This window comes from Symphalangus syndactylus, chromosome 1 (genome assembly GCF_028878055.3).
Source record: "Symphalangus syndactylus isolate Jambi chromosome 1, NHGRI_mSymSyn1-v2.1_pri, whole genome shotgun sequence".
Lineage (NCBI taxonomy): Eukaryota > Metazoa > Chordata > Mammalia > Primates > Hylobatidae > Symphalangus > Symphalangus syndactylus.
The window spans coordinates 78022303-78034567 of NC_072423.2; the positions used below are offsets into that span (position 1 = coordinate 78022303).

General features: G+C 46.0%; 2 protein-coding genes across 4 annotated transcripts in view; both read left to right on the forward strand.

Annotated features, from left to right (window-relative positions):
• The window catches only part of GNAL (G protein subunit alpha L), a 205473-nt gene that overhangs the window by 188494 nt on the left and 4714 nt on the right, over nucleotides 1–12265 (forward strand). For all 3 annotated transcript variants that reach the window (XM_055238629.2, XM_063641493.1, XM_063641487.1), the window contains 2 exons: nucleotides 2973–3103; nucleotides 7736–7803. In XM_055238629.2, coding sequence (XP_055094604.2) covers nucleotides 2973–3103; nucleotides 7736–7803 — 199 coding nt within the window. The remainder of the gene's footprint in view (nucleotides 1–2972; nucleotides 3104–7735; nucleotides 7804–12265) is intronic.
• Nucleotides 754–1191, forward strand: LOC129460620 (large ribosomal subunit protein eL33). Its single transcript, XM_055238736.2, has one exon. The coding sequence runs from the start codon at nucleotides 824–826 to the stop codon at nucleotides 1154–1156; it is 333 nt and encodes a 110-aa protein (XP_055094711.1). The 5' UTR covers nucleotides 754–823; the 3' UTR covers nucleotides 1157–1191.

Below are 12265 nucleotides of genomic sequence, written 5' to 3' on the forward strand. Positions count from 1 at the left end.
CCTCAAATTTTGGTTTTCACAAGGAGTCCTAGACCAATCCCCCATGGGTATCAAGGGATGACTGTATATCTAGGGTTCAAAATAGGTTTCATTTGGTTTTTAAAATTTAGGATGTACCAGTTTAGGGGCCAGGAACAGTGGCTCACGCCTGTAATCCCAGCACTTTGGGAGGCCAAGGCAGGCAGATCACCTGAGATCAGGAGTTCGAGACCAACCTGGCCAGTATGGCAAAACCCCGTCTCTACTAAAACTACAAAAATTGCCGGGCACGGTGGCGCACGCCTGTAATCCCAGCACTTTGGGAGGCTGAGGCGGGTGGATCACGAGGTCAGGAGATCGAGACCATCCTGTCCTGGCTAACACGGTGAAACCCCGTCTCTACTAAAAAAATGCAAAAAAATTAGCCGGGCGTGGTGTTGGGCATCTGTAGTCCCAGCTACTCCAGAGGCTGAGTCAGGAGAACGGCATGAACTCAGGAGGCGGGGCTTGCAGTGAGCCGAGATCGCGCCACTCCACTCCAGCCTGGGTGACAGAGCCAGACTCCGTCTCAAAAATAAAAAAATTAAAAAAAAAAAAAAAAAACTACAAAAATTAGCCGGGCGTGGTGGTGGGCGCCTGTAGTCCCAGATACTCAGGAGGCTGAGGCAGGAGAATCGCTTGAACCCGGGAGGTGGAGGTTGCAGTAAGCTGAGATCGCACCACTGAACTCCAGCCTGGGCAACAGAGTGAGACTCCGTCTCAAAAAATAAAAAAAAATTTTTGCTCTTCCCGCCATCTTGGCTCCTGTGGAGGCCTGCTGGGAACAGGACTTCTAAAAGGAACTATGTCTGGAAGGCTGTGGTCCAAGGCCATTTTTGCTGGCTATAAGCGGGGTCTCCGGAACCAAAGGGAGCACACAGCTCTTCTTAAGATTGAAGGTGTTTACGCCCGAGATGAAACAGAATTCTATGTGGGCAAGAGATGCGCTTATGTATACAAAGCAAAGAACAACACAGTGACTCCTGGCGGCAAACCGAACAAAACCAGAGTCATCTGGGGAAAGGTAACTCGGGCCCATGGAAACAGTGGCATGGTTCGTGCCAAATTCCGAAGCAATCTTCCTGCTAAGGCCATTGGACACAGAATCCGAGTGATGCTGTACCCCTCAAGGATTTAAACTAACGAAAAATCAATAAATAAACGTGGATTTGTGCTCCTGTAAAAAAAAATAAAAATAAAAATAAAAATAAAATAAAATAAAATTTTTTAAATTTTAAAAATAAATAAATAAAGTACCAGTTTAGGACATCCACTAATAACTAGATGATCTCTAAGATCCCTTACAGCTCACAGTCACCACATAATCATGTTTGAAACTACTAGCATTGCAAATTGGCAGAAGTGATTATTTCAGAAAGGAATATTTAGCACACACACACACAATACATACATATATAGTTAGAAATCAAAGTTTCTTCTAAAATATTTTGGAAGAAATATTACCGAGGAGGACAGGAAACATAAGTTTACCTTGTAAAACTTTTGGATTATCAGAAAAATGTTTTTGTATGAAATGTTCAACAACCATCCTCAAATTTGTGGTAATAAGACAGTTAATAGGAAAGAAACAGAGTCAGGAAATACCAGGTATACAGAAGGATACTATAGAGTTATTATGAATTGATTTATAAACATTATATGTGTAAGTGGGGAAATGACCACAATCTTCTTATAGGAAAAAGCAGATTTTAAAATACTATGATCTCGTTTTTAAGTATGTATGAGGACAGAAAAAAACTTGGGCATGAAAACATAAAACTTCTGTAGTAACTTTTTCTGGGTATAATTACATTTGATTTTTTTCTGTATGTTTTTCTATAATTTAAGTTTTGTTTTTACAAAGGTTATATATTTTATTACTAGAAGAAGCAGGTAAGCTATTTCCATTTGATGGGAAAGTGGATTGTGTGTGTGGGTTTTTTTTTTTTTTTGAGACAGAGTCTCGCTCTGTCCCCCAAGCTGGAGTGCAGTGGTGCAATCTCAGCTCACCATAACCTCCACCTCCCTGGTTCAAGTGATTCTCCTGCCTCAGCCTCCCGAGTAGCTGGGACTGCAGGCGTGTGCCACCACGCCCAGCTACTTTTTGTATTTTTAGTAGAGACAGAGTTTCACAATGTTGGTCAGGCTGGTCTCGAACTCCTGACGTCGTGATCTGCCCACCTCTGCCCCGCAAAGTGCTGGGATTACAGGCGTGAGCCACCACACCTGGCCAGATTGTGTTATTAATTGATAGTAAGATTCCTGTAGTCTAATCAGTTAGCTTGATTCCTTTGAAGTGATGGAGGCGGAAGAAGAACCAAGCCAGCTGCATGTTAAGCTCTGTGTTATTAGCTAATGAGTCATATATTACTTTGTTGTTGTTAACACTTTCACTTCTAATATGAGTTTTCCAACCTTTTATTGGTAAATTACACCACAGAAATTCAAGTGAACTCATTACATAAGAAAATCTTAGCTTTGGTTCCAATAAATCTATATCCCCCATGGGACTGAATTAGAAAGTGCTTAACTACGGATTGAGTATCCCTCATCCGAAATGCTTGGGATCAAAAGTGTTTAAGATTTCTTGTTGTTGTTGTTGTGGTTTCGAATAGTTGCATTATACTTACTAGTCCAGCATCCCTAATATGAAAATCCAAAGTGTGAGATGCTCCAACAAGCACTTCCTTTGAGCATCATGTCAGTGCTAAAAAAGTTTTGGATTTTGAAGCATTTTGGATTTTGTGTTTTTGGATTAGGGATGCTCAACCTGTACCTATATTTGTTTATCATTGTTTACAGATGGAATGAGGATACTGGTGTACTGAACTTTCTTGAATCCTATACATGTTTAAGAAGATGATGGTATTCTTTTAATTTAGCAACTTCTATGTTAGAGGCACTTTCATGTACTAGTGTATGTGAAATTTGTATGTTTATTTTTCCTTTTTTAGGTGGTTACGGACCATTTCTATCATCTTGTTCTTGAACAAACAAGATATGCTGGCAGAAAAAGTCTTGGCAGGGAAATCAAAAATTGAAGACTACTTCCCAGAATATGCAAATTATACTGTTCCTGAAGATGGTAAGATTTCAAAACACATTCTTATGATTGAGGAATAGAATTGTTTTATTAATAGTCCTGTAACTCTAATTCACATACTTCTGATGAATCAAAGAAATTCACTTAGTTTAAATCAATTCTCTTTCTACTGCCCATATCCTAAAGTACTAGAGTGTTAAAATGTCCTATTTAGGATCCCATTTGTAAATGTCTCCGAGTTTGACTTTCCATTGAAACTGTGCAGCAGAAGAAAGAGCCGTTTTGGGGTGTGACTATGTCATGCTGGTATGAGCTCTCCCTCTAGTGCCTTTGACTGGGTGTGACATGACAGGGGCCTTGTTAGTCCTTGATACAGACCTTCTCACTTCACCCTCCGATGACCCTGCGTGGTAGTTTCTATTCTTTTTTCCCGTGGAAAGAAAGTCTGAGAGAGGAGAGATAACGTGTTCGAAGCCACACGGGCAGAGCCGTGCAGGCAAGGCAGTCCTTGCACCCTTTGTCCCCAAGCCCGTGCTGGCAGCAGCTGCGCTTATCTGCTCCTGTCTCTAGCCTTGCTGTGGCTACAGCGTTGGGGATTTCCAGCAGGGCCAGCAGCCATCCCAGGCCACCTGAGACTGAGGGGTTTCCGGGGCACGGGACTGTCAGTGCTAAAGCTAGGAAGGTAGACCAGGAAGAGTTGGTCACTCCGTTTCCAGTCGCTTACACTTCAGTTTCCAGTGAACACCAGGTCTACCAGAGGCTCACAGGAGTGATTTAAGGCGAAATAACACCGCTTCTTACATCTTGAATTCCAAACTAGAAAACGCAGAATAAAAGACACTTTCCTGGAAAATATAGTTAAGATTTGGAAAATTTCTTTTTTATCCTCAATGAAGAGGGAAAAGAAAACTTGCATTTGTCACTAAACTTTCTTGCTCTTTATGTTCAATGTTCTTTTCTCCCTCTTGGGAGAGGCATTATATAAGTATATTCATAGTAAAATCCTGACCCGTGTGAGGCCTTCCAACAAAATCCTACTGCTATCACCTGTGTCAGAAAGACCCGAAAAAAAATCCTACTGCTACATATTTCCTTATAGGAATAAATAATGGTCATTGGAAATGGGCCTGAGCGCCAGCTCTGCCTGTGGTCTCACCAGTCCCAGCTGCTTTCATGAGCCACTGCACCTGCCAGAGGGTCACTCAGCGTGAGGTCAAGGTCCAGGCTCTTCCTGAGACCAAATCAAGTGGAAATCTCATTGCAGTTCATGACTGCCTTGCTCTACCTGAAGCCTGGTGATGTGCTTTCCAGGACTGAGGCCGGGTGCCACTTGCCCATGGCATGTCATCAGAGCATGGCTTCTGCTGCGCATTCTGTGGCTGGCATTGCCGGTTTCCCAGCAAGCTGGGTCTGTAATTCTCCCACTAACCACCTCTTGCCACCTCCCGTCACTCAGCTCAGGCAGTGGCTCAAAGGGGTGGTCCTTCCAACAGGGTCTGCCTCCCCAGGCCCTTCCCTCTTTCCCTCCTTATGGCTGTGGTCCTGGCCCTCACTCCTCTCATCTCAGCAGCTGCCACAGCTTCCTGCCTGACCTCCTGTAGCTGGTCACGCACCTTTTCAGAACATTCTGTGAACTTCTACCCAAGTCACCCTTCTGAGACACAACCTTACCCGCTTAGGAGCACCACCACTGGCTGACCGCCAAGGCCACCTGCTCAGCCACGGGTGCTGAAGGGCTTCGTCCAGGGGCTGAGGGGACCCTGGCTTGCTGCCTCAGTGCCAGGCCCAGTGACTGCTCTTCACCCAGCAGCATGTGTCATCTCCATCTGTGCCCTGCCCCTCCCAAGAGACTCACCCATTCCTGAGCATCTGTAGCACCTGCTGGAAGCCTGGGACCACCATCAACTCCAACGTCAACTCTCACTTAGCAATTAAAGGGAACTAACAGTTGGTCCATGTGACGGCATGGGTGAAACTCACAGTAATTATGCTGACAGAAAGAATCAAAGCAAAAATTACACACCATGTGAATGCATTTGTGTAAATGTCTAAAAAGTAAATTAGCTGGGCATGGTGGTATGCGCCTGTAGTCCCAGCTACTCGGGAGGCTGAGGCGGGAGAATCACTTGAACCCAGGAGGCGGAGGTTGCAGTGAGCCAAGATCATGCCACCGCACTCCAGCTTGGCGACAGAGCAAGACTCCATCTCAAAAAAAAAAGTGCTGACTTATGCATGGTGACAGGAAGCACATCGGTGGTTGCCTGGGGAAGGAGGGCTGCAGAGGGAATGCAGACACTGTGGGAGAGTCTGGCTGTGCTCATTGTTTCCATTGTAGTGATGCTGGCATGACAACACACACGCCAGAACTCCTCAGATGGGCAAGGCGTGGTGGCTCACGCCTGTAATCCCAGCACTTTGGGAGTGTGAGGCGTGCGGATCACCTGAGGTCAGGAGTTCAAGACCAGCGTGGCCAACACAGTGAAACCCCATCTCTACTAAAAACACAAAAATTAGCCAGGCGTGGTGGCTGGCACCTATAATCCCAGCTACTCGGGAGTCTGAGGCAGGAGAATCGCTTGAACCTGGGAGGCGGAAGTTGCAGTGAGCCAAGATTGCACCATTGCACTTCAGCCTGGGTGACAGAACAAGGCTCCGTCTCAAAAAAAAAAAAAAAAGCACTCCAGCCTGGGCGACAGAGTGAGACTCAGTCTCAAAAAAAAAAAAAAAAAAGAACTCCTCAGATGGTACACGTACACTCTGGGCATTCCAGAGTAGTCAGTGACCCTCCCCAAGATAAATGACATGGGAGTTCCCCAGCCGCTCCAGAACATAGCCCAGGCAGAGACCCACAGTGGGTGCTGTGCCCTCCCCTCCCTCACTGGGTGCTGTGCCCACCCACCCCCCACAGTGGGTGCCGCACCCTCTCCTCCCTCACTGGTTGCTGTTCCCTCCCTTCTATGACTCTGTGAGCAACAGTGTCCTCACAGACCCTGCAACAGAGAAGGCAGAGAGTGGTAAGAACACTCAGCTGTGTCACCTAGATCTCAGATTTTGTGGGGGTCACAGAAAATAATGGCATGACCACATGAACGTGGACTCTTCAGGGGGAGAATGCCTCAGAAAGGCCTAGAGCCAGAGGGTCGGCTACAGTGATCTGGGGGCTCCACATGCCTGAGTGGGGAGCAGGAACAGGGAAGGGGAGTCTCAGAAGAGGAGGCTGATGGAAGCTGAGAGGCAGTGCATGGAGGCCCTGCCAGTGCTGCCCCCAGGGAGGCCAGGGCTCAGCTCCTGTGCCTGGAGGCTCTGAGCTTTCCTCTCCCAACAGCTCTGCAGGGAGGGCAGCTCTGGGGCTCAGGCTGGTCAGTGGGAATTCTCCCCCACCCTAGCCTGTCTTGCTTGCGCTGCTGTAACAAAATGCCTTAGGCTGGTGATAGGGTTTAGATCTGTGTCCCTGCCCAAATCTTTTGTGGAATTGTAATCCCCAGTGTTTGAGGTGGGGCCTGGTGGGAGGTGATTGGATCTTGGGGGTGGATCATTTATGAATGGTTTAGCACCATCCTCTTGACACTGTTTTCAAGATAGTGAATGGGTTCCGCAAGAGCGGGTCATTTAACAGGGGGTAGCACCTCCCCCATCTCTCTCTTGCTCCTGCCCTGGCCATGTGAGATGTCTCACTCCCTGTTCATCTTCTGCCATGATTGGAAGCTTCCTGAGGCCTCCCCAGAAGCCTAGCAGATACCAGCATCATGCTTCCTGTACAGCCTGCAGAACCATGAGCCAATTAAACCTCTGTTTATAAATTACCCAGTCTCAGGTATGTCTTTATAGCAATGCAAGAATGGACTAACACAGCTGGACAATTTATGAACAACAGAAATGTATTAGTCACAGTACTGGAGGCTGGAAGGTCAAAGATTAAGACACAAGCCAATTCGGTGTCTGGTAAGGGTTTCTCTGCTTCATAGATGGCACTGTCTCATTTTCTCCTCACATGGTGGAAAGGGTGAGGGGTCTCTCTCAGGCCTCTTATAAGGATATAATCCCATCCACGAAGGCGGAGCCCTCGTGACCTTATCACCTCTCAAAGGCTGCCCCTCTTGATATTGTTGCATTGGAGATTAGCAGTCAACATATGCACTTGGAGGAGACACAAACATTGAGACCACAGCACCCCCAGAGAAAAGTTTTATCAGAGTAATAACTATTAAAATGATGTAGGAGACGAGGGGAATGAAAATTACATGTTTGGCTGGGTGCAGTGACTTACACTTGTAATCCCAGCACTTTGGGAGGCCGAGGTGACCGATCACCTGAAGTCAGGAGTTCAAGACCAGACTGGCCAACATGGTGAAACCCTGTCTCTACAAAAATTAGCCAGTCATGATGGTGGGTGCCGGTAATCCCAGCTACTGGGGAGGCTGAGGTGGGAGAATCGCTTGAACCGGGGAGGTGGAGGTTGCAGTGAGCCGAGATCATGCCACTGCACTCCAGCCTGGGCAAGACAGCGAGACTACGTCTCCAAAAAAAAAAAAGTACATGTTTGTTTTTGCCTTCCTGTACATATATTTTAATGCTGTGAATATACAGCAGTCCAACATTGAAATTCCTTCTGTGTTTTCATAGAGTTGTATCTTTGTTTCATGTTGCTTAAAGTTCCATTTGTTATTTCTACAGCAACACCAGATGCAGGAGAAGATCCCAAAGTTACAAGAGCCAAGTTCTTTATCCGGGACCTGTTTTTGGTAAGCAATTTTGTTAACCTTTGTTTTTCTACCTCCATTCTTAATCTTTTGTTTCTTGCAATATGCAAATTACTTTGATGATCTCATTTAATCTTCCTTAACATTACGAGAGATGAGAAAGGGTATGTTACTTTAATTTCACAGCTGAGCACACCGAGGTTCAGAGAGGTTAGATTTCTCACCTAAGGTCACACAGCTTCCAGCCAGCAGAGCCTGGGTGAGAACACAGCGTCCCAGGGAATGGCAGTTGGATGGGCTAGATTTCATTCACTTGTTGTATTTTCCGAAAAGGACAGCGTCCTTCAGCAGAGTCTAAGCACCCATACTCTTCCTCCATCCAAAAGCACTAACAGGCTGATGGTTTATGTAAAAATGGATGTGCTCAAATTCAGATACTTACTTCTTTTTCTTCAGCTTTTTGAGATTATTCCAAACTTACAAACGAGGCAGAAGATTTGTACAAATAACTCCCATATACTCAGGCCGGGTGTGGTGGCTCATGCCTGTAATCCCAGCACTTCGGGAGGCTGAGGCAGATGGATCACCTGAGGTCAGGAGTTCGAGACTAGCCTGGCCAACATGGTGAAACCCCATCTCTCCTAAAAATACAAAAAATTAGCTGGGCGTGGTGGCATGCGCCTGTAATCCCAGCTACTCTGGAGGCTGAGGCAGAAGAATTGCTGAAACCCAAGGAGGTGGAGGTTGCGGTGAGCCGAGACCACACCACTGGCCGACAGAGCGAGACTCTGTGTCAAACAAAACAAACAAAGATCCCATATACTCTTTACCCAAATTGACCAATTGGCAAAAATTTGCCACATATGCTTTATCTGTCTATATTATTTTCTTTGAAATAACCTACAGCGTATAGCTAGCTGTTTTTTACTCGCTTCAAACTATTACATGCCAAGGCATTCCCAAGGGCATGTTCCCGGTAGTACTCCAAGTGCACTTAACATGTGTGGACAAGATCTTAGTCCAGGTAGCAGCAGGGCTGATCCTCAGCTGTGGGGCCTTTCCACGGCTACCGGCACTCCAGCCTGGCCTTTCACCACCCTTTTCCCAGCATACCCCTGTGGGATGACTCTTGAATCCTACAGTGAGTTAGAAAGTAACAATGAGGAGAAATCAAGGCCCCAGGGTGAGTTCAGAGGACGAGTTCCCCGAGAAGTGCATGTTCGTAAGTGCATGGCAATACCCGGAGAGCTTCTGCAGCTGAATAAATCTGGGACATGCTATGTTAAATACAGCAAGAGAGGTTCCTCTGCCTCTCTCTCAGAATCTGTCAGATTCTCAGAGCCTTTACTTAAGGCCAATTAATGTGTATTGCAAATCTCTTCAATAAGGGAATTTAGTTTGTAATAGATCAAGGGATCCCTTTTTTAAGGAGCATTTTTTAAGACCATAACACATAAAGACACAAAAAAATGCTATTCTAATGAGAACTAAATGTTAATTAAGCATGCATATGTTGGGCATTTAAATGAAGATTAGAAACATCTAGGCCGGATGCAGTTGCTCATGCATGTAATCCCAACACTTTGGGAGGCCAAGGCAGGTAGATCACCTGAGGCCAGAAGTTCGAGATGAGCTAGACAACATATCGAGACCTCGTCTCTACAAAAAATTTTAAAACATACCTGGGTATGGTGGCACAGACGTGTAGTCCCAGCTACTCAGGAGGCTGAGGTGGGAGGATCCCTTGAGCCTAGGAATTTGAGGTGGCAGTGAGCTATGATCATGCCACTGCACCCCAGCCTGGGTGACAGAGCAACACTCCATCTCAAAATAAAAACAAAAACAAAACTATTTGAAGCAACGACCTTGTAGTGACTCCATTCCCTTAATTTTAAGGCTCTAAGCAGGGACGAATAGTCACACTATTACGGAAGAAAGCCTTTTTTGTTTATTTGGGACATTGCCTTGCACTGTCACCCAGGCTGCCTGGAGTGCAGTGGCAAGATCATAGCTCACTGCAGCCTCCAACTCCTGGGCTCAAGCAACCCTCCTGCCTCAGCTTCCTGAGTAGCTGGGACTACAGGCACACACCACCACACCCGGCTAATTTTTAAATTTTATAGAGATACAGCCTTGCTATGTTGGCCAGGCTGGTCTCGAACTCTTCGCCTCAAGTGATCCTCCTGCCTCCACCTCCCAAAGTGCTGGGATTACAGGTGTGAGCCACTGCACCCAGCCAAAAGCCTATTTGTCATTCATTCACTACACACTTAACTGTGTGTGTGCCAAATACCTCACCTGGTGCTTTGGGATTAAAAAGATATATAACCGGTTGGGGGAGAGGGGAAGGATAGCATTAGGAGATAAACCTAATGTAAATGACGAGTTAATGGGTGCAGCACACCAACATGGCACATTTATACATATGTAACAAACCTGCACGTTGTGCACATGTATCCTAGAACTTACAGTATAATAAAATATATATATATTAAATATATATATAAAAATATATATATTAAATATGTATATAAATATATATTAAATATATATATTTAATATATATATATAAATATATATATTAAATATATATATTAAATATATATATATAAATATATATATATATTAAATATATATATATAAATATATATATATATATAAAACCTACCCATTTTAGTGTCTGTAAGTTTTTGTTTTAAATGCTCAAGAGAAGCCTGACTATTGCTAAAATAAGTCTATCCCCCTGTGAGGAGTTTCATACCTCATGACATCTTTAGGATACCCTTTCTGTGGTCCAAGCAGCTCTCTAAAGGCTGTTTCCCAGGATCGAAAAAGGAGTGGAGGGGATGAATAGGAGGCCCAGGGATTCCCGTGGCACCAAGGAAGAAGGCGAGCTTCTACAGGACCTCTGTCTAAGTCTGCCCGGGCTGCCATAACAAAGTGCCACAGAGGCTGAGTGTCTTAAACAGCAGAAATGTATTTCTCACAGCTCTGGAGGCTGGAAGTCTGAAATCAAGGCACGGGGTCTTCCCTTGCACATGCCTGCATCCTCCTGGTTTCCTCTTCTATCTAGGGACACCAGTCATATTGCATTAGGGCCCAACCTAATGACCTCATTTTACCGTAATTGCCTCTGTAAAGGCCTTATCTCCAAATATAGTCACATCTGAGGTGCCAGGGGTCAGGGATTCCACATAACTTCAGGGAACACAGTTTGGCCCGTAACAGCCTGTCCCCACACCCACTGCACTTAGCTTCATAGTGCACATGAGCACATCATTGAGGTGTCCCCACAAACCATGATTCATAATGTCTAACCCTGTTTCTCAGGTACTTGACAACAGATCACTTTTCTCCCAGAAAGCAACAAACGTTCCCCCGATAACCAGGGGACACCCTGCTTAGCAGATGCTAAACTGCCCCTGTGTGGAGGCCACCATGGGGCCGCTGCACCGTCCAATAAAGGACCACTGGGCACATATGGACATTTAATTAAAACTAGCTGGCCGGGCACGGTGGCTCATGCCTGTAATCCCAGTACTCTGGGAGGCCGAGGCGGGCGGATCATGAGGTCAGGAGTTCAAGACCAGCCTGACCAACATGGTGAAACCCCGTCTCTACTAAAAATACAAAAATTAGCCAGGTGTGGTGGCGCATACCTGTCATCCCAGCTACTCAGGAGGCTGAGGCAGAAGAATTGCTTGAACCTGGGAGGTAGAGGTTGCAGTGAGCCAAGATGGCACCACTGCACTCCAGCCTGGGGGACAGAGCAAGACTCTGTCTCAAACAAACAAACTAGCTAATTAGCCCGGGCACAGTGGCTCATGCCTGTAATCCCAGCACTTTATAAGGCCAAAGTGGGCGGATCACTTGAGGTCAGGAGTTTGAGACCAGCCTGGCCAACATGGTGACACCCCGTCTGTACTAAAAATACAAAAATTAGCCAGGCGTGGGCATGGTGATGGACGCCTGTAATCTCAGCCACTTGAGAGGCTGAGGCAGGAGAATCCCTTGACCCTGGGAGGCGGAGGTTGCAGTGAGCCAAGACTGCACCACTGCACTCCAGCCTGGGCAACAGAGCTAGACTCAGTCTCAAAAATATATAAATAAATAAAATAAAATTAGCTAATTAGAAATCAGCCCCTTGGTGGTATCAGCTAGATAGCGACTATCATATTGGCAGGGCAGATAGTGGACATTCCCATTGTCGCAGAAAACTCTGTTCAGACCTTCCTTTTTGGAAGCTCCTCCCTTGACTTGCCTGCCCGGGGTTTTCTCTGACCTATCCGTGCTGCTTCAGCCCCAGGAGGCAGTGATAAGGGTAAGATTATCTGGGTCCTTAGCCGATGCCCGCATTGAGACCATTCCTGCCTCTAAGTGCTCCCATGCAAAACAAGCAGGCCACCGTCACCAAAGCTTCCAGCATCTGCTCAGTGTGGCCTAGTCCTTCCCCAAAGTGCATGCTGGGACCACGCAGGGCTAGTGCACACGCTCTCTCTTGCAG

What these genes read in the sequence shown, in the direction of transcription:
- LOC129460620 (XM_055238736.2), top strand. Translation starts at nt 824, where the DNA reads ATGTCTGGAAGGCTGTGGTCCAAGGCCATTTTTGCTGGCTATAAGCGG.